We start from the raw sequence: 26,216 nt of genomic DNA on the forward strand, positions 1-26,216 counted from the left end.
GCAGACAGTAGGAGCCTCTTTTTAAAATGGCTGTGGCTTTAGGGGAGTCTGTTCACATGACTGCACTATGACTGTCTTCCTTTGAGTGAGTGTGTGTATGTAAATGAGTGTGTGTGTATTTTAATGAGTGTGTGTGTGCGTGTAAGGGATCTTTTCATCTGGTCTCTGTAGCAGAGCACTGCAGTGCTCTGGACGGGACACATTTGTCCATCTTCAAACTTTTTACTGGAAACAAACTTACTGAAAGAACTTCAGGGACCCAACAGAATTTTCTGGAGCATCGGTCTTATGCCTTAAGGAACAATTCTCCTGAATCACCAAGAACCTCAATGAGGACAAAGACTTGAGAAGAGTGGAATGACAGCTGCCCTATCTTCGTCAGCACAAACCTCAGTGGGTGCCATTTGAGTGTGAGAACCACCTTATTTCTCTTGCCTGTGGGTGAGTGGAAGACCTCTGGCCTCTCCACCTGTGTTGTCCATCTAAAGGATTTTTGGATGGACGGCTGAGATCCCGACTTTGGAAAACCCTCCTCAGTAAAGGTCCACAAGTCGGTGGTGAGCCGGGCATTGCGTGGAGGTCTTCTACACTATTCTGAGACACCACTGACAGGTGACAGTCTTTTACTGTTACATAAACCCATACGGTGAGTAGATCACATGTTATAGACGTTTATATGCTCTTGATCATTTAAATGATGTTCGAAAGTAGCTGTTTCTGTGCATGGCATTATGGTATATAAATAGCTGTTTCTGTGTGTAGCATTATGGTGTGAAAGGTGTTCTGAGAGGATCATAGTTGTGGACTTTCTTTGCTGTGTGTGGGTGTGTATTAGTGAGTAAGTGATGGGTGCGGCCTTCAAGAGGTTCTGTGCTCGTTTCTGCTGCTGCTGCTGCTGTGAGGATGCTGATGAGGAAGAGAAGAGACCCATACTCGGGTAATCACACACACACACACACACACACATAAGAGTTGAATCTATGCGTGTCTCAAAATGTAGTCACTTTCCTGGTATATCATATGATGGCGGATGCTCACAGTGGATAATTGACTAAGATCTGAACTGTGTTTGTGTGTGTGTGTGCGTGTGTTTGAGGAATGAGACGCTGGAGTATTTCAACCGCGAAGCCCAAAAGAGGCGGGACCAGGAGACTAATCTGTGGAGTGAGCCTGGGGACCCCTCCCACTCTGAGAGGGATGACGACCGAACACTTTACAACCTGCTGCAGAAGAGAGAACAGACAAACAGAGGATCACACGTGCGTTTACTTACACACACACACACACACACACTTGACCCACAACATACCAGTGTCAAGTTAGAATGGGGTCTGCAAAGGCACAAGCATGCGCATACACTCCAACTTACTTACATAGTGATCTATGACATACCACAGTCAAGTTCCACTGGGTAATTATGGGTACACACGATACACACACAGCTGGATAATTATGGATACACACACACACACAGCTGCTGTACAACATACCTCAAATAGAACTATCTAGTGATGACAATCACAGATAAACACATACAAGCACAAATACACACAGCTGCTCTATAGTCTGTCTGTAAAAGACCTACATGAAAATCATTAATAAAACACACACACACACACACACACACACACACACACACACACTCTGAGCTCTATAGTGACAATCATACATAATCAAGTGACATTTCTGAGAGCACCACCAGGTGGTGCCCTGTTATCAAGTAGTTACAATCCACACCACATATTTGAGTCCTGAGATCCTTCATAAGGCACAAAATGGTATTTTATACCTGTCATCTGTATCTATTTTGCATCTATTTATATCTAAGTGATCTTAGATCCATTTTTTACTGTGTGGAGGTAGATGTGAATGTGAATCGTGTTTTGAGCACAGAATCCTGGTAATGTCGTCATGAATGAGGCCTCCTGATTTAGACATAAGGTGAAAGTTAAACTTGATGGCCATCCGGGCTGTTTTTGGACAAAGTATCACAACATGGATCTCTGCTTCAGCCTGATGTGTGAGTCTCATCTTATGTTTGTCCCTGCAGAGATTCCGTCGTCTGAGCGTGGACATTGAAGCCATGAGAGAGGTCAGGCGAGAGGTGCGGGACAAGTGGCAGATGATCTTGGAGAACCTGGGTAAGAGAGGAGGAGAGGAGTGGGCAGGAGAACCTGAGGAGGAGAGGAGTAGGCAGGAGAACCTGAGGAGGAGAGGAGGAGAGGAGTAGGCAGGAGAACCTGAGGAGGAGAGGAGGAGAGGAGTAGGCAGGAGAACCTGAAGAGTGGGCAGGAGAACCTGGGTAAGAGAGGAGGAGAGGAGTGGGCAGGAGAACCGGGGTAAGAGAGGAGGAGAAGAGTGGGCAGGAGAACCTGGGTAAGAGAGGAGGAGAGGAGTGGGCAGGAGAACCTGGGTAAGAGAGGAGGAGAGGAGTGGGCAGGAGGACAGAAGGACAGAAAGGCAGACAAGGCAGAGGAAATTGTGGTTCTTTTGTTATCTTGACACCTTGTTTTACTTATATTTGCCTTGTCCTTTTCCACCCGTGTTTTGAAATATCCCAATGGAGTTCATATGAAGTGAGGGGGGGGAGAAAAAGACTGGAAAAGAAATAGAAGAGAGACATCTCTGTGTGTCACAGTCAACCGTGTGATGTCATACACTGCGTCTCCTCACTGTCTCTCATTGGCTTAGGTTTCATGGCTGAGGCGGAGGCCTTGCTGACGGTGTCAGCGGGAGCCTCGCTGGACCGCATGAGGAACGCCCCGAAATCCCGCGCTATGCTGCAGACCCTCCACTCAGAGACCTCCATCTTCTACAGCCGCAGCAATGAGCCGCCGCCCGAGAGATACCTCTTTATAATGGTGAGGAGCAGTCAGCCAACGCTAAGCATGAAGTAAAGATAGCAGAGCTCGTCTGTATGGGAGATGTGCATTAGACCCAACATCTCAACTTTGCATTTTTCACTCCAATTCAATTGTATTTATATAGCACCAATAACAGTTGAAATTTTCTCTAGGCGCTTTACAGAGCCCAGAGCCTGAACCCGCACTAAGCACTAAGGGGACTGGGTCAAGGAAATACTCCCTTTTAACAGGAAGAAACCTTGAGTAGAACCTCAGCTCAAAGGGGGGACTCATCTGCTTGGGGCCGGCCGGGTAGAGAGATAGAGATAGAAAAGGGAGTTGGGGGGAGAAATGCAGAAAGGAAGAGAAGAGAGGAGAGAAGGAGAAGAGAGAATAGCAGATGGATTCATACACGTATCAAAGGATAAAACATTAGCACACATGCGGTGTGGTTGCACAACAGGTTAGTGGGTAATTTAAGGGGTGCGTCAGAGGCAGAAGCACCTAGTGGACACACCTTGACCGTTTACACAATTCATATTGAAACGCATTTAAATCTGTGCATTGGTCATCATAGACTGAGGTCTGAACTTTTGATAATGTTGTTCTACCACCTGGACCTTGAGACAACTCACAAATGCAAAATGACGGTGTCTCCACTGTAAGTTGCTTCAGTTGCACTGGCTTAAACTACGTAGTTCTCTTTCAAGGGCCACTTCAGGTGCGTGCTGTTCAGCTTGATTCCAGTGGGTGGCGCCAGAGACCCCAGGAAGGCTATACTCCATGTTCAGTCATTGGCTGTGATGTACTATATTTCATGCCGCTGTGCAATCTGGGTCCCTGTTGTTCACTGATTGCAGCCAGTAGCAGGGACCAGAACTCGTGCCTGAAACCTGTGCTCAAGCACAACACCAGTCCTGCCAAGTACATGGGCTTGCACTCCAGAGAGCTTTTACACAGAGGGCACGTCAGGAACTGACCCGGCCCTCGTCTGGCCCACATCCGGTCCACATCCGGTTATTTATTTCAGTTCTCTCAGCTGACTTGTTCAGAATCAGCTGCTGAGCGGGTCACAGTCCGCTCCCCCTGGGTGTGCTGCATGTGTACAGTGTGAGGCCGTGGGCCATCATAGCGCTGCTCAGCGTGGGGCTGAGGAGGCGCTGGAGCCGAGAGAGAAAAGATCAGGGTTCCCGCGCGGCATGATGGGAGGCGCTAATGAAGCCGGAGGTGCTGGCAGCTGGTGTGACCACAGAGAGACAGGCAGCTTATTCATATGGGCCCACAGAGAGAGGTCCGATAAAAACACTCCTCATGAATATAGGAAAGTTTAGAGGAAAGGATTTAAGCATGGGTCTTAAAGGAATGCTATCTTTTAGGTTAGCATGTGAGGGACCGGGCGGTCACCCCACGTTGTTTTGGGAGGTTGCGACTGGACTGGGTGGTGTTGTTGGGAAGAAGGGTGCAGGAGATGGTGGCTTGTATACAAAAATATATTCTCATTTATTTCCCTGAAACAGGTCTATACAATAAACAAACACACATTTATAAACACAAAAGATGGCCGCACTCAAAGTGCTACAGACATAAGGAGAACTAGGCATATCATAGAGACTGCTAGACACAGACTAACTGTTCACAGGTCACATGGACCATATTCAACAGACAGGTTCAGAAGGAACATTCAATACACCAAGCACAGGTTCAGGAGGAACACATTGACGAAAGCACAGGTTCAGGAGGAACACACTGACAAAGCACAGGTTCAGAAGGAACACATTGATGAAGCACAGGTTCAGGAGGAACACATTGAAAAAGCACAGGTTCAGGAGGAACACATTGACAAAGCACAGGTTCAGGAGGAACACATTGACAAAGCACAGGTTCAGGAGGAACACATTGACAAAGCACAGGTTAGTATCCACACAGCTAGATACAACTACACTTCCTCACAGCAGGTAAGTGTTTTTCACGCAAACGCCTTTCAGTCTCTCATGCCTGTTCGTTAAGTTCTCGCATGGCCATCTCAAGGGTTAAGAAAAGATTGTCCTCATGAACGAGGCGCCCTTTAAATAGGGGCCGCCAGCTGAGTTCACTTGAGCCAATTTGGCCTCCCGGGTCCAGCCACTATGGTGGGGGAGCCCGGATCGAACCATTGTGGCGGGGGAGTCCACACCAGGGCCAAACTCCTCATGAGACGGTGAGAAGGGGAAGAAAATTTCACTTTCTCACACTTCCTTCCCCTTCTGGAGTCTCGCAACACGGTGGCGAGACAAGTCGGCCACCACGCTTCCGGCTCCAGCTCCTGCTGCCGCTCCAGCTCGTGCTGCAGTTCCAGCTGAGCTGCCGGTAGTCCGTCTCCTGCCTGGCTGGTCGTGCTGTCCTTCCTTCTCCCCCCCAGTGTCTCCGTCAGCGTCACCATCCCACCACTGCCACCAAATGTGAGGGACCGGGCGGTCACCCCACGTTGTTTTGGGAGGTTGCGACTGGACTGGGTGGTGTTGTTGGGAAGAAGGGTGCAGGAGATGGTGGCTTGTATACAAAAATATATTCTCATTTATTTCCCTGAAACAGGTCTATACAATAAACAAACACACATTTATAAACACAAAAGATGGCCGCACTCAAAGTGCTACAGACATAAGGAGAACTAGGCATATCATAGAGACTGCTAGACACAGACTAACTGTTCACAGGTCACATGGACCATATTCAACAGACAGGTTCAGAAGGAACATTCAATACACCAAGCACAGGTTCAGGAGGAACACATTGACGAAAGCACAGGTTCAGGAGGAACACACTGACAAAGCACAGGTTCAGAAGGAACACATTGATGAAGCACAGGTTCAGGAGGAACACATTGAAAAAGCACAGGTTCAGGAGGAACACATTGACAAAGCACAGGTTCAGGAGGAACACATTGACAAAGCACAGGTTCAGGAGGAACACATTGACAAAGCACAGGTTAGTATCCACACAGCTAGATACAACTACACTTCCTCACAGCAGGTAAGTGTTTTTCACGCAAACGCCTTTCAGTCTCTCATGCCTGTTCGTTAAGTTCTCGCATGGCCATCTCAAGGGTTAAGAAAAGATTGTCCTCATGAACGAGGCGCCCTTTAAATAGGGGCCGCCAGCTGAGTTCACTTGAGCCAATTTGGCCTCCCGGGTCCAGCCACTATGGTGGGGGAGCCCGGATCGAACCATTGTGGCGGGGGAGTCCACACCAGGGCCAAACTCCTCATGAGACGGTGAGAAGGGGAAGAAAATTTCACTTTCTCACAGTTAGCAAACGAAGAGGGTGCATTATCCACATATCACCTTCTGGATGAAAAACAAAGCAATAAATGAATGCATGCTTAGACCACGTGTACATTGTATATTGATTTGACCAGTTTTCTTTAAACGGTCTTTGTCTTCCTGTGTCTTTTTTTGACTCTCTCTCTTTCTCACGCACACACACACACCTACAGGATCGTTTGATCTACCTGGATGCGGCAGACGACTTTCTGGCGAAGGCCCGCAGATTCTACCCTCCTAAAGGCAGCGATGATGAGGAAGAGGAGACTGGACTGGCCATCAACCTGCCACTGCTGCTCGCCAGACTCGCCCAAGCCAGAGGCGAGGAGGATGACGTGGATGGAGAGGAGGGCAGCGGACAAGACGAGCCTGACTACAACGGCAGGGATTGAACGAGAGCGGGAGGGAAGGAGGGAGGGAGGGGGAGAGAGGGGATGTAAGGGGAGATGAGGTGCATGTTGGAGAGTTTATGTGAGGTTGATTGAGGGAGACATTTCAAATGAAGAGGTGGTGTAATGGTTTTAAACTTTCAAAACCTGCGTTGTTGTTGTTGTAATGCACCAGTGCAGTTCATGACCTCTGATAACATGGTGATAGAATTCCCAATTGTCAACAGTATACAAAGAGTTTGCTTTAGTGATGTAGTCCATAATTGTCAGGATCTCTACTAGTTTTCAGCAGACTACAATATCATGCAATTAGATCATTCTAGACATTTTGACCGGATCTCAAAATAAAACCAGCAATTCCACCAATATTTCTTTGTTTGGAAATTGGTACAGGCAGTAACATTTTCTGTATGTAATTTGGTCAGACAACCACTACTTATACACCCATTTCATTCGATGCTTTCGAGCAAATCGGTGACGTTGTGAGCGGAGTCTCCAGAGCGTGAGGCGGTGGCGTGGCAGAGAGGTGTGGGACTGATTCCGAGCGCTCCACTGAAATGCTTCAGGCCTCTGGTGTCCCTCCCCAGACACCAGGGCTGTCTCATGATCCCCATACTGCTCTTCACTGTCTTTAATGAAACATTCATGTGTCTTAGAGCAGAAAAACAAACAGCCTTGTCTGTGATAGAGAGAGAGAGACAGAGAAGGACTGTGGAAGTGTGTGATGAAATGATTAGGCAAGTCTAAGAAACTAAGAAAATAAATGGTCTGGTCTGTTTAAGCATGCTATGTCTGTCATTTATGATCATCAGTTTTTTTTGTCTGTGTTTGCGTGTGTGCGCGCATGCGTGTGTGCGTGCATGTGTGCGTCTGTGTGTGTGTGCAAGAGAAAAAGAGACAAGAGATAGATTGTGTGTGCTTGTCACACAGTTTTCTAATCAGGTAGAATCAAAGCCAAATCACTTCAGTAAGCACAGACACTAATTACCAAGTGTACTCTCTCTCTTCCCAACGTGCAGAGAAAAATAGAGTGGGGAAAGCAGGAACGAGAGAGACAGAGACAAATGCATGAGGCGAGGTAGAGAGATGAGCAAAGAGACAAAAGGTTTAGCATAGTATAATATAGAAGGGAGAGAGAGAAAGAGTCTATGTCCTAGGCCAGACTCTCTGTTTTGATTGCCACACTGCTCTACCAGTATTATTAATATCAATTTGCTATGGTGTGTGTGTGTGTGAGAGAGAGAGTGGGTGAGAGAGTAAGTGAGTGTATTTTTATTCAAGCTGCGCTTGGGTGTGTCATATCTTCTGGTGCCGGGTTGATATTTCCATCAAGAGACCCATGCTCCCAGTCAAAGTGTGCCTGTTCTCTCCTTGTTATGTGCATGACCTCTGACCCCTGCCAGACCCTCTAGGCCAGACCGGACTCTGACCATCCCTATGAGCCCTCAGTGTCTGCCTGTCTGTCTGTGTGTGTGTGTGTGTGTGTGTGTGTGTGTGTGTGTTTGTGTTTTCAGCTGTTCTTGTGTTGCATAATCAGGTTGCACTGTTATGGATCCATCTCTCAACACAGCGACAGCCTTTGGAAGACACACAAGCATCTTTGCATGCTTCTGACTCTGTGCTCTCCCATACGCAACCTTAATATGCTGTTTACAGACATGCAGTTGAGTGCACACTGTTCATTTGGTATCTTTCAGCCTTTAAAACGACATAGATAAGCACACATGCACTACACAATGTATCTGTAGCTAGGCCTTCGTCTGCTGCCGATTAATTGCACATGCACATCCAACACAGTAACAGATGAACATGCAGCCAGTTTTACATATTTGTATGCACATGCAGAAATATACTCCTGTGCCATCTAATTTCTACTTGAATACATACAAGGTCACACACACACACACACACACACACACACACATACGAACACACACACATGCGCGCGCACTCACACACACACTCTTGTGTTTGTTTTGAAATTTGCCACAGCAACTGGCCTTGTGCTCTTAGTAATGCTGTTCCAAAACCCACAGTCAAGTTTCCATGGTGTGTCTGTGTGTGTGTGTGTGTGTTAAGACACCAACGCTCCCAATTATCCTTTGTGATCCCTCTCTTCTCCCATTCTTTCATCTATTTTTCCACCTCTTTATCGTCTAATCCCTCCTTGTTTGTGGAGTATTTTCACCCCCCGCCTGAGCACAGAGCAGGTAGAACAGGCTGACATTAAAATGACACGGTGACATTCTCGCTCTTTCTATCTTCTCTCTCACACACACACACACACACACACACACACACACACACACACACACACACATTCTCAAACCCCCACCCACCTAGACCACAAACACACACAGGAACGCACGCACGCACTCCCTCGAAACTTCTCAAACTTTCCCCTCTCACCAGTCAATCACTGCACTTTCAAGAAAGCTCAGTCTGCTTGTGAATCCCCGTTCTCCTCAGATGCCTGCAGAGGGAGGGAGGGGGCCCATCACCCACGCCCTGTCTCCCACCGATAGGTCATTTAAGTCTGCCTCCTTGACAGTGACTGGGACTAGCGTGGAGCCGGTTATATAATCAGGGAACTGGGGGCTGTCACTTTTCCACTAAACCTGAGTGACTTCTTTTTTAAGAAATGTACTCGCACATTTGCTTCATCCATTTCTTAAGAATGTACTGGCTGTTTTTATCTAGATGGTGGTTGACTGGGTTATCAGTGCTTCTCATGTTTGTCAACAGCATCACGTGGCAACTAAACTGCGGCCCTTGGAGTTGGAGACTAAAGAAACAGAAGAGGAGCGATTGGGTTAATCTGCCCTCAATGCAAACATTTTAGTTAATAGTGAGCATACCACATCACGACAATGATGTGAAATGCATGCCGGTGTGTCTGTGCGTGTGTCCATGCTCAAGCCTCCATCCCTACCATGTTTTCAATGTATTTAAGAAGTTGTGTTTTGGGTTGCTATGGTTACATGTCATAAGACTCCTATTTCTAATCCTATATTGTGCTGAGTTTTCTTTTAAGTGTGTGTGTGTGTGTGTGTGTGTGTGTGTGTGTGTGTGTGTGTGTGTGTGTGTGTGTGTGTGTTTGTGTTCCGTGTGTCTGAGCGAGGCCTACGTGGCATGTAGTGTGACATCAGTGCCGTTCTTAGTGGAGTGTGTCAGTAAGTGAGTGTCAGTAAGTGACGGTGAGGGGACAGCATGTGAGTGAGAGGGCATGTGGGCAACCCGAGACGCTGGCAGTGCCTGACCTCTGTCGCCAGTGCAGTACATCACACACATGAGTAGCTCTGGTATTCATTCACACACACTTACACAAAGGGACAAGTCATTGTGGGGTACAGAGAGTCCTGATAACACATATCTATCTGGGTCTGTATTGACACATGTAACTATCTTTGGTTCCTGTGTTTTGGGAGTACTGTGTGTGTTTTGGTTACTGTGGTACTATATTTGTATTACTAACTTGTAAAATGCGCTGACATCTGAACAGTTCTGCTCTGAGACGTGCTGTAAGGAACTGTGTGCTTCATGCTTGAAAATGCTTATCATTCAGTGGGATTCCAGCTGTTTGTTTATGTGAGGTTGAATATTCTCCACCTAACGCTGCCAAATCATGTTCCACAAATACACAACCCACATCCACAATAAAGAACATATGAACATGAACATGTGTCATGTTGATTAATGTAGGTGAACTTGGTTTCACTGATTTATTTATGACTAATGTCTTTAGTTGCATGTTATGTTAGATTGTTGGGCTGGAGAAGTTAACAGTTGAAACATAACGCAGCAAGTTTAAGTAATGGGCTTTTGCCAATCATGAATCATCATCAACTAAGGTGTGTTACTGTTTAACACACAGTAGTGTTGCTCATCAGTATTGCCCAAATAAAAGCCCAATGTGTCATCAGCTTTGGAGTTTTGGAGGATGTAGTTTATGTGTTTCTCTGTGTGTGTGTGGTGTGTGTGAGCAAGAAGACAAGTTACAGGAAGGAGCTCATGTACATGAGTTGGCAATGTAAAGGGGATTTTTCAGTTCCTTAGGCCAGCTTCTTGGCAGACTACGTGTTTGTGATTGAGTGCCTGTGTCTGTGCGTGTGTGTGTGCGCACTGGCTTATGGGAAGCGGTGTAGAGTGTCCGTGTCCGGAATGAGTACTGTGAGGCGTGGCCACTGAGGACATGTATCAAAAATAGCCGCCGCGGGGGGCTTAAAAGCCTGACCCCCTCAGTCAGTCACTCACACACAGACAGACAACAGACAGACGAGAGCTCACAGGCACCCATCCTCCAGACACCCAGAGCACAACAAGGACAACCCGTCTCCAGACCCAGAGAACCAGACGGATAGAGAGAGAGCGACTTGACACACTCAGCCAGAGTCTCATCAAATCTCCACTGGTCCGAGCCACAGCGAGAGGATCAACTCTTTGAAGACACACCTTTTGGACACACACACACACACACACAGAAGACCCGACAGGATGCAGGTGTGTACCGTCATGGAGAAGCAGGCAGGCCGGGTGGTGGGAGCTGAGCTGAGCTGCACCGTGCGGGAGGAGAACCCCACTCAGAGGGAGAGCTACATCGCAGACTGGCACAGCGTCAACATGAGGACACAGCACCAGGACAGGTGAGCGCACGCACACACACACGCACACACACACGCACACAAACACACACCATTAAAAATCCATTCAGATACAGAGACCACCACACTTACTGACTTTCATATGAACAAGCACTCTGAATACCCTTATAGATATGTACAGCTACACACATACACAGATAAACCTGTTCTAGAAGATTCATTCAGATGGGAAAACAATGGATATTTTAAAGTGTGAACGAACTGTCTTGATGAAGGTATAACATGACTGTGAATCATGAGAAGCCATATTTAATCTGCCTATACAGTCAGGTCTGAATGAAGCAAAAGTATCCATTCTGTTCTATATTGTGATTTTCAACACTCTTCGTCTTCTTCATCCTCACTCTTCATCTCTTTCTGTGCAGGCAGTCCATGCTGATGTCAGACGACTCTCGCCGCGAGTCAATGACGCGCCACTGGGAGTGTCGTCCCCTTCACCAGAACTGCCCCTCAGGTGTGTACCGCGTGGGCACCATGGAGACGGGCGTCCGCGAGCACCAGCTGCTGCCCTACCGCAACACCCTGCCCCTGCCCATCTTCAAGCCCGCCGAGCTGGGCCTCCGGCTGGGCCGTGGCGCCGCTCACGTCCCCGAGGACTTCCCCCCGGCCCAGGCCCCCAGCGGAGCGTGTCCAGACAAGAGGGCCATCAGCGAGATCACCAAGGACCTGCCGCCAGTCAAGCCAATCCGGATGGAGTTCATCAAGGCGCCCAAATCCCTGGGCCGCTCCATGTCACAGGAGGCACAGAGAGGGTGAAGAAAGAGAGAGAGAGAGAGAGAAAGCGGGAGAGAGAGAAGGGTTGAGGAGAACATATCAGAGAAAATATGGACTTTTGTAGATGGTGAGAGAGGGCACCAACGGGGGAGTGTTGAACGGGCTTAATTCTTCTGACAGCGTAGACCTATGTATGTATGTATATATAGAATGAACTGTGCCTCAATATAATGTAGACACTTTGCTCTCATTCCCTCCCCATCCAACTTGCCTGACAAAATTAAGCCATTGAAGTCTGAAAGCTGTTTTACTATGGTCCTACTGGTTTTTTACTTAACATATAGATTGCACTATTTTATAGATAAGGTAAAACCTTAGATAAAACCATAAGCCCCCAGAACAGAGCTGTAGACAGAGAGCAGCCGACAGTATGACAGGAATGTTAGAAGTCCAGTTGTCCTAGCTATGTGGCTGAATGGTTAATGCGTGAGGTCAGAGACTATATCTACACACGGAGGGACAAACAAGGGCCAGAGCTGCAGTTTGGTAATCCCAGCAGACGCCAATCAGGATTAAAGCAGCTCTCTGAGGCTGAGGGGCAGGTGGGCAAGGCCAAACGGAGAGAATGTTCCATATGGAGAACCTGTTACTACTGAACTATTTATATTTGATATTTTTGGAATGTTGATTAAAAACAAACAAAAACACAACTGAACGGAATGGAATACTATGTATATAAAAAGAAAAAAAAGGAATCACAAGTAAAAACATGAAGACAGGCAGAGAGAGATAGACAGATGGAAAAGAGAGACATATGGTCGTTGGGCAGAGAGTAGATATGGAAAAGTAAAGGGGGAGATAGAACATAACTGTGGGCAATAAGAGGGAAGGCTGGGTGTCCCTTGGCTGGGCATCCTGTCCCCTTTCACAGCAATGCACTGGTCAGCACCCAGACCTCTGGAAGTCCTTCCTTCTCTTCCAGCCATGCTGGAACAGCACAGTGGGGTGTCAGTGCATTCTATTTTGGCTCAACCTTTAGTGTTTCAGGAGGTCACATCCAATAATGTATCTTGGTTATAATAATGAGTGTCTTCTAGTTACTTGCACTAAGCTGTGTGGGAGAGAAGAGTATCCTAACTTCTGTCACATACTGATATTATTGCTTCCTCTAAATGGTTGTTGCTTTGATGTGAAATTAACTCAACAGTTGGTGATGTTGGACAAACATATTAAATGCATTTGTTGTCCGTTGTTTTTTTTCTTCTTCAGAATATTCATGTGATGAAATAAATATATTTATTTTTCTCTATGTAAAATAAAATCAGAAAAAAAAATCATATTGCTCTCTTTTCCTTTCCTTCTATCAATGACATGCACATTTTTGTCTGTGCCAGCTGAAATGGCAGGACATTGTTGGAATACTGGATGTAGTATGATACCCCTTCCGGGCATTTGACCACCATAAACTCCACAAATTCTTCACCTGCCTGTAACATGAGCATGGTTTTGATGAGGACAGCAGTTTGTGCTAGAAACCCCCCCCCCCCCCCCCCCCCCCCCAAAACAACACAACAAAACCCTGTCCAACCTTGGAAAGAACATTGTGTTTCCCAGCACACTTAAACACCCAGCCAAACCCTCTCTCTCTGTCCCCTTTAATCTCTCAGTTATCTCTCTCTCTCTTATGTCTACTTAGTCCATGCTGATGGATATTCCATACAGTATCATATGTGCAGGTGTCTGTTCTTTCCTATCTGCTTTTGGCCTGCTGCCAGGAAACATCCCGCGTTCTAGAACACTGCCTCTTCATTGCACCCCGTCTTTACTGTTGGCGCAGACAGGCAGCCTGTCCTGCCAAGAGTCCCCTGACAAATGAGATGGTGAAGAACAGATGTGACAGAGGATGATTTAGATGAATGAGTGATACATTGTGGACATGGTGTTCATACAGGTTGTATGCACAATTGCGTTCAGGCATTTAAACATACATACAGTATATACCACACACACACACACACACACACACCTTCATGCATACAGTATACAACAGAAGTGAATACACCCCTATGCAATCTCACAGCAAAAGTAGTTCTGTTCCAAAACTAGCAAGCTAACTACCTACAATTCATGCAAAAACCTTGCAATTACCACTAACAGTCCAGTTGGCACTGATAGAAGCTTGCCAACAAACGAACTGGTGTCTCTTGGCAGAATAGCTGGCAATGTCATAAATGTGAAAGCTTTTCTTCCATTTTTGCAGGGTGTTCCTCCCGGAACACAGAACTACATAGTGCATATCCTGGATGGCTAGTGGGCAAGACAGGTGTGGTTATCAGTCCTTCACATGATCTTATGCTATCAAAACGAATTTGAGGATGGTACCAAAACAAGTTGCCTATAAAATCATACCTCAAAAAGTCAAATTGTTGCATAGTGTTGCTTTATATGTGAAAAGACTCAAAACTGAATCACCTTACAGTAATTGCATTACTTCTAAGTTGAACAGTAGGGCATTTGCTATTTTGTCCAGTTAGAAACAGTTTCGATTTAGTATATTAAAAATGCAGGCCCCACAGTAGGAACTCAATACAAAGCCAGTGCACCTTTCAATACTGAGATTCAAATCTTTGAGATTCAAATCTCTTTATTTCTGACGACAGACTCAATACTCCTCGGAATGGAGAATCATTGACTCGTTTGACTTTTAAGTGATATTACACAGGGGTGTACTCACTTCTGTTGTATATTGTACACACACACACACACACACACACACACACCACACACACACACACACACACACACACACACACTCACACATCTGGACATATCTGGACACATCTCAAGGACCAACCACATGGCTAGAACATGTGATGCTTGACCCTATCTCCCATGGTTTTATAAGCCTTTTCATTATTCAGATCATGACACGACCCTTTCAGTAAATAATAGAGAGGCAGATAAAATATTGCTATACATGCAGGATTATTATTGCTAATTAAAGCCATCAGTATAAATTATGGATTGGAGGAGATCATGAACTATATGTACTTGCAAGTCCATTTGCTCGTATTTAGACTCAAATGCGTCCATATGTCCATACCAATGACTGTATGTATACACAGTCACTGGCCCATACACATATCTAATCTATGTGATACTGGCATCACTCCTCAGCTATATTGAACATTGAAGTTCTGTCTCAGAGTGAATGTCTCAGATATATGAGGTTGTGAGTGTGTATTTGTCTTGTTTCAGAGTGAAGTCTCTGATATATGAGGTTGCGAGTGTGTATTTGTCTTGAATTTGGCGAGCACTACATAAGGGGACCATGAGCTGAACAGCAGCGGTTCTCCGACACCAGGCTGCCTGTCTGATGTTTGGAAGAATTTCCCTTTCCCTGCTTCCCTCACAGACTCACTGCCATGCCTTTCCCTGCCTGTTCATTTCCCCATTCTGTTTCACTCAGCTCCAATTAGCCCTGATCATTTGCCACCTTGGCACCAACCTTATTAGCTACACCTGTGCCCACAGCCCCTTCCTTTTCACTCAGAGACACTGAACTCGAATGCTGCTTTTCATGTGCTCCTCCTGTGTGCGTTATCTGACCACATGTAAGTTAATTGTTGCCCTACTTTTCATGGACTGATCTTGTTTTAGTTAAGAGATGGAAATGAACTAAGATGCGCCTGTGGAATTGTTTGCTAGCTTAATTTGTTGCCTTAATTGTGAATGCTCCTACGTTTGTATGCTTATGTATTGCCTGTGTAGGCTGAGACTTTATGTTGTACAGTTATTATTATGTGGCACATGGTATGATTTATCAACTTATTGTGTGACTTGAGCGCACTTTGTATGCTGTGGCATCCGTTGTATATACTGTCATTGTTTGGAGCTGATTTGTATATCATTTCTCCTTCCCTTCTAGAAACCACACACCTCTTCCTATTACACACACACATGCTTGTACACACACACACACACATACATACAGTCCTATTCATAACCTCACTGGAAACCCCAATAAATTGCTCGTGAATTGTAAATCCTGACTGGACAAGTGTGTTCTCACCGACACCCCCATTGGTCTCAAGCCAGCCACCCTGAACTCCTCCTAAACTCCTTTTCATGGTCCTTCGAGCCGGAGCCCTGATAACCAATGGAGTCCAGTCATTCACTGCCTTCGCTACTTCAACCTGAGCGCCCACGCTGGCAAACCCAACCTCCTGCTCGCTATGATGAGTTCGTCCTGCAGTATCGCCAACGGCCTGAAGAGCCTGCAGCAGTGCAGGAGCAACAGCCCCTCTACTCTGCAGACACCGCTGGTACTGGTCCTCATTGTGAAACCCAACTCAAGCGCGACTCTGATGATGAGGAAGAGCCAGAGGATGCAGAACTGCCTGCAGAGAACAGAAGTCCACCTTCCTCACCTCTCCCTTCTGAGGGAGCACCAGCCCCCCCTCATGACTCTCGGGCAGCCCCAGTTCCCGACCCTCAAACTGCGCTCCTACAGCAGTTATTAGAAGAAGTTACAAATCAGGGCAGACTAATCCAGCAGTGCATGATTAGAGGTATTACCCACTCCTCGCCTTCTCGTTCATTGCCAGCCCCCTGCTCTGATACCCACGGCCCCCAGGTAGCAGCATCCTCTCAGGCCCCTCACACTGTAACGCCACCTCAGGGTACCACAAGTAGTCATAGGCCCTCACCACACCCACTTCAGCAGCGGCTTCCTTCCCCTCCTCCTGTAAGCCGGGCTCCCCCTGTCCAGCCCTAAGTTCAGTCCTGGCATACATCACATATTCCTGCCCATAGTCAGTTCCTTACCATAGGACAAGTCCCAGCCTTGCATAACTCTCTGCACTCAGCCCATACACTGCCTCATCAAGCCTCGCCTAGTGCCATGACCCAGTCTGCCCAGCCTGTGTATCAGCCTCTCAATGCACAACACCACCACCTGACCTATGCTGCCCATTCAAACCCTCTAGCCCCCCCTGTGGCCCCACTGCAGTTCTACAGATGGGTAAAAGGTCCCTCATTCCCTGATCTCACCAGAGAGGATGAAAGCCAGTATATGATGCTGAAAATGGCCCTTTCTAACCTGTTGAACCCGGGTGAGTCCGAGCATTATAAATACCATATCTTACTGGATCACTTAAAGGTAGATCAAGCAAAGCAACTGGCACTGGCTTACGTTCATGCCCCAGACCCCTACACTCAAGCTAGTAGAGCCCTAGATGAGCGTTATGGCCAACCCAGACAGCTTGCTCTTAGAGAGCTTCGAGTCATCATGGACTTGCCCGCTATCCGAGCAGGTGATGGTAGAGCCCTAGATCAGATTTCACTTATAGTCCAGGTCTTAGTGGGTCTTTTCAAATCCATGGGCAGTGAAGGTCTCTCCGAGCTTACCTGTGGTTCACACGTTGAGCGCCTCCTTGAGAAACTTCCCAGTGAGCAGTTTTGCCAGTGTAAGAAGTATGGATCAGAGCCAGCCAGGTTCATAACCTCCTAGACTTCTCCAACTGGCTGCAAAGAGAAGCCTGCTGTCAGCTAAGAAGGGAGAGAGTCCCTCAGCCAGTCCAACCAAGGCCACCACCACCTCCTCATCCATACAGAGGTACAGCCATCCTCCATGGTTCCAGGAACTCCTATCAGGCAAACTCCTATCAAGCACCCTCCTCCGAAGCTCAAACTTCCCCACCTAAGGCCAGTCAGCCTCTCCCTAATACCTCATCTAAACGCTGTCCAGTCTGCGCGTACTGTAAATCCACTGAACATCATGTAAGTAAATGCAATGGATTCCTCCAGCTCCCCAATGAGCAGAGAGCAAGCTGGATCAGAGAGCAGAACGGCTGCTGGCGATGTGCACAAGACCACTTTGCAACCCAATGTGACCTGAAGGAGTGCTGTAACCAATGCAATAGGAAACATTTGCAGGTCCTATGCGACATCAACCAGCGGTCAGCTCAGAACCTTTACCTAGACCACCCCAGTGATTGCAATAAAGTGCTGCTGAAGGTAGTGGAAGTGACCCTGCAAAATGGACGCCAGTTACTAGACACGTATGCCATACTGGATGATGGGTCAGAAAGGACAGTTCTCTTGCACCCTGCAGCCCAGGAACTCCAGCTAGTGGGAGAGCCAGAGAGCCTGAGACTGCGGACTGTGAGACAGGATGTCCAGACTCTTCACGGCGCCACCGTGTCTTTCAAACTCATCCCAAAGGCCCATGCAGGGAAATCCTTTGCAATCAGCAATGCCTTCACTGCTGACAAGCTAGCTCTGTCCGAACATTCTCACCCAGTGACATCCCTTCAGTGGAGCTATCCTCATCTAAGGCCTCATGCAGACGAAGTCTAGTTTGCCTGAACCTGGAGAGAACCGGATAGCCCTATCGTGCAGACGAACCCACTGTATCCGCACACTGTATCCGCAATACTTCGAATCGGGGGTCCAAAGTGAGTAAACTCGAAATCCGGTCGCGGGTTGGTGTTCGTATGCACGCCATCCGCAAACCTAATCGGATTGCCCCATGTGATCGCATCACGTGATTGCATGCAACCTCAGGCTGAACCCTTATTAACCCCACTGCTTCACTTTATAACAGCAACAACATAGACTAAATGTATGACGTGGCTCCTTTTCGTGACTTACACTTTTCTACTGTGCTTAGTTGTTTGTATTGGGATAGTGTGCTGCTCTACCTACAAGTGGATAGTTTTTCGTGGTCTTACTTAGCCAGTTGGACGTAAATTTTGAGACCAGCCAGAACAATGGACACCACCGGCATTATTTAATAACTGAATGGTTTGCCATGGCGCAGCGAGTGAGGCAGCCTGTCGTACCAGCTTTAAAAAAAAATCTTCCCATTACCTTGCTGCTATTACACGTGAATTTCCCTAACGGGATTAATACAAGTGTATCTATCTATCTAAATCGAGGTTGTTAGGAAAGGAATGACATAAACAAGCCACACTTTAATATATCACTGTTTAATCTATTTGCATCAGACAATTTTACAAAACCGGGTTTTAAAAGTGTCAGCAATAGCCTATATGAGCAAATCTGACGTGAAAAGATTTGTATTATAGACAGAAGTTTCAAAACGGTCTGTAATAAAGATGAATGTTACGTTAGCTACGTTACGTATAATAAAAAATCTTTTCACGTCAGGTTTGCTCATATAGGCTATGGCTGACACTTTTAAAAACTGGTTTTTGAAAAATGGTCTGATGCAAATAGATTAAACAGTGATAGATTAAAATGTGGCTTGTTAATGTCATCCCTTTTCTACAACAGATAGATAGATACATTTGTATTAATCCCGTTATGGAAATTCACGTGGAAAAGTAGCAAGGTAATAGGAAGAATTTTTTTTTTTAAACTGGAGAGCTGTTATAACTGGCTGCCACACTCACTGCGCCATGGCAACCCATTCAGTTATTAAATAATGCTGGTTGTGTCCGTTGTTCTGGCTGGTCTAATGATGCGATCACGTGGGGCAATCCAATTAGGTATGCGGATAGCGTGCATACGAACACCAACCGTGACCGGATTTCGAGTTTACTCACTTTGGACCCCCGATTCGAGGGAGTGCGGATACAGTGTGCGGATACAGTGCGTTCGTCTGCACGATAGGGCTATCCGGAGACGGGGTTCTCCGGGTTCAGGCAAACTAGACTCCGTCTGCATGACCCCTATATCTCCTTCAAATGCCTGCCGGATGACATCCATCACAATGTGCAGAAACTGTGGCAGCTGGATGCATTGCCTCAGAGGAGCATGACCGCAGTTGTGCACTCTAAGCAGGACCAACAGGCACTCCACCAGCTCGAGACCCAAACCATCAGAGTCCCTGTTGATGCCATCCTTCGCTATGCCACACCTCTCCTCCGAGCAGACCCCTGGGCCCCCCTAAATGCCCCTAAAGAAGCAGTGATTTCCCGCCTTCGCAGTTGTGAGAGACGACTACATCAAAATACTCAACAGGCGGAGACCTATAACAGTGAGATCCAGAAATTAGTTAATGCTGGGTATGTCAAGAAATTGTCCTCATCTGAAATGGCAAATGCCCCTGAGTCCTGGTACATACCCCCCCACATTGTGCGTCATAATGGGAAAGACCGCATTGTGTTTGATTGCTCCTTTTCCTATCAGAATCAATGCCTGAATTCCCAACTGCTTCCTGGTCCAACCCTAGGACCTTCCCTCCTTGGAGTTTTACTTCGCTTCAGGCAGCACAGGATTGCCATCAGCGGAGATGTGAAATCAATGTTCCACCAAGTGCGCCTCCTGCCCCAAGACAAACCCTTCCTTCGTTTCCTCTGCCGTGACCTGGACTGCAGATCCCCTCCAACTGTTTATGAGTGGCAAGTTCTCCCATTTGGCACCACCTCCAGCCCCTGCTGAGCGATCTACACTCTTCAAAGAATTGCCAAGGATACACAAGCCGATGAACGCATTACTCATTCCATACAATATTGTTTCTATGTGGACAACTGCCTGCAAAGTCTCCCCACACCAGAGGAAGCCAAGGACCTCCTACACAGCCTTCGCACATTCCTCTCCTCTGGTGGCTTTGAGATTAGACAGGGGGCTAGTAATGACCCCAAAGTCATCTGTGACCTACCCCCAGAAGCCAGGCCAGACCAGAAAGAGCTCTGGCTGTCATCATCCCTCTCTTGACCCCATGGAGTCTACACTGGGCCTCCACTGGAACTGCCTCTGACACAAGCATAGACCAATTGAAGCCACTACCCCCACAATGCGTCACATCTATAGAGTTCTTGCGAGCCAATACAACCCCCTTGGCTATATCCTTCCCTACACAATGAGAGCCAAGATCATTGTCCACGAGACACGAGAATGGGATGACCCAAACCTCCCCCACAACCTGCTAGAAGCCTGGCTGTCATGGGAAAGTGAACTCCCTAACCTCACCACCATAGTACTGCCTCGCTGTCTCACACCTCAGGCAGTGGACCCCACCTCATCCATGCATGACCTTCACATCTTCTGTGATGCATCAGAGCAGTCCTATGGTGCTGTCGCCTACATGCGCACAGAGGATGACCAACAAGTGAGCTTCTCCTTCCTGATGGCCAGATCTCGTGTCGCCCCTAAGAAACAGCTATCCATTCCCCGGCTTGAACTATGCGCATTGGAGCGCAGCTGCTTCACCTCCTCCAAACAGAGCTCATCCTCCCTACCCAAAGGGCAACTCTATGGAGTGACCCAACAACTGTCCTCTTTTGGCTTCTCTCTGACTCCTGCCACTACAAAGTATTTGTAGGAACCAGGGTGACAAATTCAAGAACTCACAGTAACCTCAGTAACCCCAGCAGGTGGAACCAAGGACCTGCCTTCCTGCTCCAACCTCGTGACCTATGGCCTGCAATAGATCAGCCTGACGACCCTGCAGAGTTGCGTAAGCCAAGTTTCTGTGGTGCTGTGTTCCTCGGCCCAAACCCCCCTATCCCTGACCCCAACCAGTTTGCCACCTTTCAGGACCTCCTAGACTGCACCACTGCATCCCTTCATGGGGCGGCAGAGCCTGCTGCAACACTATCGGCACAAACCTATCTTAATTCAGAGATTGCCATCCTAAAACAGGCTATATCATTTCTCCTTCCCTCCTAGAAACCACACACCTTCCTATTACACACACATGCTTGTACACACACACATCCCTACAGTCCTATTCATAACCTCACTGGAAACCACGATAAATTGCTTGTGAATTGTAAATCCTGACTGGACAACTGTGTTCTCACCGACACCCCCATTGGTCTCAAGCCAGCCACCCTGACCTCCTCCAAAACTCCTTTTCACTGAGTGTTTGTCATCTTCATTTCTTTACCCTTTGTGTGTGTGTGTGTGTGTGTGTCAGTGTCAGTGTCAGTGTCAGTGTCAGTGTCAGACCCTATTCATTCTTGCATAGTGCCACTTCTCAACCTCCCATAGCTCTTACATGAGCAGCATAACAGACCTTGGAGTTATTTGGGTCATAGCAACAAGAACACGCACATGCACACAAAGTATAGATGAAAAGAATCTCTGCCAAGGACTCAAATTCACAATTATTACACACAGACTGATCTGCACCACAGTTATTCATCACACAAGCACACAATGCCAGATATACACAAGGGCATTCTATCAACAAAATATCTTTTTCATTTTTTACAACTAGATCTTTCCACAACACAAATAGATTGATGGAAGGGGCATACTGACCTCCTCTGGACAATCACTGGACAAAGCACATCTGAAATAAACTTGTTTCACACAATCCTACAGTGAAACATAGACAGATAGATTACGCTTGAGTTCAGTATCTCTTTGTCAGTCCACCAGATGTCCCTGTCACTGTGCTCAGTGTGAGTGGTTACATGTATTTCGTGTGTTTATCAATATTATATTGCAAATGTTATTTTCACATGACTTTTTATTACCCTTGATAAATAAACAATTCCAACCACAGCAAGGGAGAATGTAACACAAATCATTCATGTAAAAATGCCAAATGCATAATGAAAAATGCGTATTCCCACGATCCTTATGGTTAGTTGATGTCACAGCTTTTTTTCAAACCTCATATGCTACTGAAATGTTTAGTGATGTATTGTAGTAATGCAGTAATGCAAGTAATGCAGGTTGCATTCATTTCTGGGTGATGTTCACTGGCACATTTTGACCATTCAGTATGCATAGTCTTGGGAGATCGTCAGTGTTCAGGTGTCTGTATATATTCTTATTGTTTCTTCAGTCCAGTGTGATGCAACTCCAGTTCGGTGTGATGCAACTCAGTGGTTTCATCATTCCCTGTCTGTCACTGTCTCCTCTCTGTGATGTCATAGTACTCTTGATGAGGCAGAGAGAGAGAGTGAGAGAAAGAAAGACAGACGGAAGAGAAGGTTTGACTTAAGTCTTTGACAGGAATCTAACTAACCATCACTATTGATAGATTCAATAGATTAAATCTATTCTTCGTTGTTGGCTCAGGGTTGTGTGTGTGTGTGTGTGTGTGTGTGTGTGTGTGTGTGTGTGTGTGTGTGTGTCACCTGTTGCAGGTGGGATGTCTGCTCCAACAGTCCCCGTTGCACTGGGAGGAGGAGGGGGTGGGACAGCTCTCCTGCTTGATATCATTAATGTATGTTAGACAGACCCCAACCAACACACAACCATCACACATGAAACCTCGGTGTGTGTGTGTGTGTGTGTGTGTGTGTGTGTGTGTGTGTGTGTGTGTGTGTGTGTGTGTATATGTCAGTGTGTAAGACTAACTAGGTAGTGGTGTGTGTAATCCCACTCACCTGTCTCCGAGTGCTGGGGGAGCAGGCTGTGAGGGCTGTATCTGCTCACCACCCTCCTGAGGCCCATAGTTGGTGTAAAGGGCGGGGGTCAGGGGTTGACTGTAAGGCTGAGAAATGGGCATCCAGCCTGGGTAAGCATGATAGGGAGCAGCGGGGTAGTGATGATGGTACACCTCTGGGTCTTCTTCCTCCACTGGCAGTGGATATCCTACTACCTGGAGATAGAGTGACATTGTACTAGCAGTTTTTTGACGTCTATTTACTTTCTGAGTGGGAGTGTGCAAGCACACCGTGAGTGTGTGAGAGAGAGTATTCGTGTACATGTCTGCATTTGTAGGTGTGTGTGTAAGAGAGAGAGAAAGAGAGAGAGAGTATCCGTGTACTTGTGTGTGTGTGTGTGTGTGTGTGTGTGTGTGTGTGTGTGTGTGTGTGTGTGTGTGTGTGTGTGTGTGTGTGTGTGTGTGTGTGTGTGTGTGTGCGCATGTGTGCGTGTGATACCTCTGGTGCTGGACTGTTTGAGTAGCCAAAGCTGCTGAGAGCAGACATGGTCATGTTGTTCATGATGACCTGATGCATCTGGGCGTTCTGAAGCATCATCAACTCAACCAGATCTAGAAAACCCACACAATCACAATCACACATACACATCCTCACACACATACAATGACCTGCAATGTCCTCCTTTATCCACTAGGTGCTGCACTACTCTCAACATGAAGCCTTTCCCAATGTCTTCCCTGCAGTTGTTTCTACTCTCTCTCCCCCATAACGGGGTGAGAGAGTGAGTGCGTAAGTGAGGGGAAATTGGCCCCATCTAAATCCACAGGGGACAAAGCCTCGGCCCACTGAAAATGAGACAGGCCCTGAGGAATGGAAGGCAGGATGAAGAGAGGTCGAGAGGTTAGGACCGCAATTACACAGGTGCCAAAACAAACAACCACACATACACACATGCTCTGAGCACAGAGAAAACATCTGGTCAACACTTACATGGTTAACACTGTGTGTGTGTGTGTGTGTGTGTGTATTGGTGGGTGTGTGTTTGTGTTTGTGTGTGTGTGTGTGTGTGTGTGTGTGTGTGTGTGTGTGTGTGTGTGTGTGTGTGTGTGTGTGTGTGTGTGTGTGTGTGTGTGTGTGTGTGTGTGTGTGTGTGTGTGTGTGTGTGTGTGTGTGTCTGTGTGTGTGTGTGTGTGTGTGTGTGTCTGTGTGTGTGTGTGTGTCTGTGTGTCTGTGTGTCTACATGCATTAACCCATGCTCACAGGCAATCAGCGTATTGGGTTCTACCTTCTCTGACATGTCCGGGCCGCACCTCAGGGGCAGGAGGTGCCATGGCAGCAGGCAGCTGCTGGAGGATGGTGGTAGGCTGAGGAGTCTGAGTAAGACAGGAGTAAGACACACACACTCTGAGTAAGACAGGAGTAAGACACACAAACTCTGAGTAAGACAGGAGTAAGACACACACACGCAGGGGTGTTACATCATGTCATTTCAACCTGAAAACACACAAACAGTGCCAGAGCCGACACAGCAGCCTGAAGGCACAGAGAGAGGGAGGACATTTGTTCCCTCCAGGCAATGTGGAGGATGCGATTGAAAGCTCGGCGTAATGAGCCTCCCGTTCCCCCACAAATGTCCAGGACGGATCAGTGAGGAGGCCTGGAAATACAGCAAATGGCAACTTTTTTTTTCTTTACTCCCTGGTGATGGTACGATGGGGAGAGGTGTATCGAAGTAGAAATTTTCTTTGGAAAGAAAGTTACCGCTTAAAAAGTGAAATGACAGCGAATATTATGTCTACAACTTATCTCAACATCTAGTGACATGCTGTTGGCCAGTAAGATACACCTTCCTTGGAAAATAATGAAATAAACTTGGGACAAAATAAATGTTAATATCAATCAACTCAACAAGTTTTGACTATATTTTGAGTGATACAATGGGACTGATCTACACATATTAGAAGAATTTTTAGAGGCTTTTAAGGCAGTCATTCATTTAGTGAGCAATACAGATAGATTGTGAAAGAAACAGAACTCACGGGTTGGTGGAAAATCTGGACGTTTGACGCCTGCTGTTGAACCCCCATATAACTATCATCGATCCATGCCATGTTGTGTTCATGTAGACTAATAATGCACAGACTAAATATTTATGTAACACAGTTTAAGACGTGCACATTTGCTTGTCAACCTCTTGGGTTACCAAGGCAGCAGGACGCAAACAGAAAGTCAGACTTCTTTTGTTTCTTCACAGCCCACCTGCAATTGCCGTTATTGTATGTGTGTGTGCTCGCGCGTGCGCGGTGCTCGCATTTTATAACTGATAAAGTTGTTCTCTCAAGTAAACACATATGGGAACTTCCGCGTCAACTGCTGAGATGTAGGCTACATCGAAATGGGCAATCTTCGCAAGTTTGTTGTTGCTGTCGAAATCTTTACAGGTCCTTCTTCGAACCTGTGCCATAACGTGATCATATATGCGAACGGCAGTTAGGTTTCCTTATTTAGAGTGATTCAAATTTTAACAGACAGGTGGGCTTTTACCTGTCACCTCGCTCACAGTACGCCGCCGCCACTAATTACGGCTTCCAGTCTTTCTCACACACACACACACACACACACACACACACTGTCTCTGTCCCACACTCCCCCCTGTGTTGTTTCTCCCTCCCACACTGTCCTCGCCCGAAATCACGGCAGGGCTTCAAAACCTGCAATTAATCAAGGCGCACGCCTTAATCTGAAAGGATTGCCTCTATTTATAAAAGCCCCTGACACCGCGTGGGGAACTAGCAGCGAGAGAGAGCGAGAGATCACAGAGAAGGATGAAGGTAATAGATCTAAAACGGGCGATTCTTAAAAAAAGAACAGCAGCTGGAGAAGACCACGTCTGCAATTAGTGATAATACAATACCACAAGTGGCAACAGAAATTCATCAGGCGGTTTTGCATTCACTGGAAATGTTAATACATGTCTCTTCTGGAAACAAAACA

At 46.8% G+C, this 26,216-nt stretch overlaps 3 protein-coding genes across 3 annotated transcripts; 2 read left to right on the top strand and 1 right to left on the bottom strand.

Moving 5' to 3' along the window:
• The first annotated feature begins 474 nt into the window (after window positions 1–474).
• mreg (melanoregulin) lies at window positions 475–7,268 on the top strand. The gene is made up of 6 exons (XM_012816766.3): window positions 475–646; window positions 836–937; window positions 1,097–1,259; window positions 2,051–2,141; window positions 2,692–2,861; window positions 6,317–7,268. The coding sequence occupies exons 2-6, from the start codon at window positions 846–848 to the stop codon at window positions 6,533–6,535; spliced, it is 735 nt and encodes a 244-aa protein (XP_012672220.1). The 5' UTR covers window positions 475–646; window positions 836–845; the 3' UTR covers window positions 6,536–7,268.
• A 3,486-nt stretch (window positions 7,269–10,754) lies between these two features.
• Window positions 10,755–13,231, top strand: LOC105890776 (titin-cap (telethonin)). The gene is made up of 2 exons (XM_012816852.3): window positions 10,755–11,175; window positions 11,559–13,231. Exons 1-2 carry the CDS (start codon window positions 11,027–11,029, stop codon window positions 11,947–11,949), a joined length of 540 nt encoding a protein of 179 aa, XP_012672306.1. The 5' UTR covers window positions 10,755–11,026; the 3' UTR covers window positions 11,950–13,231.
• An 8,973-nt stretch (window positions 13,232–22,204) lies between these two features.
• Window positions 22,205–25,404, bottom strand: LOC105890700 (proline-rich protein 29). Its single transcript, XM_042702732.1, has 6 exons — window positions 25,262–25,404; window positions 24,508–24,595; window positions 23,721–23,833; window positions 23,223–23,575; window positions 22,971–23,041; window positions 22,205–22,770 (listed from the first exon to the last, which is right to left on the bottom strand). Exons 1-6 carry the CDS (start codon window positions 25,331–25,333, stop codon window positions 22,739–22,741), a joined length of 729 nt encoding a protein of 242 aa, XP_042558666.1. The 5' UTR covers window positions 25,334–25,404; the 3' UTR covers window positions 22,205–22,738.
• Between the last annotated feature and the right edge of the window lie 812 nt (window positions 25,405–26,216).

Source organism: Clupea harengus, chromosome 1, assembly GCF_900700415.2.
Source record: "Clupea harengus chromosome 1, Ch_v2.0.2, whole genome shotgun sequence".
In the NCBI taxonomy this organism is placed as follows: domain Eukaryota; kingdom Metazoa; phylum Chordata; class Actinopteri; order Clupeiformes; family Clupeidae; genus Clupea; species Clupea harengus.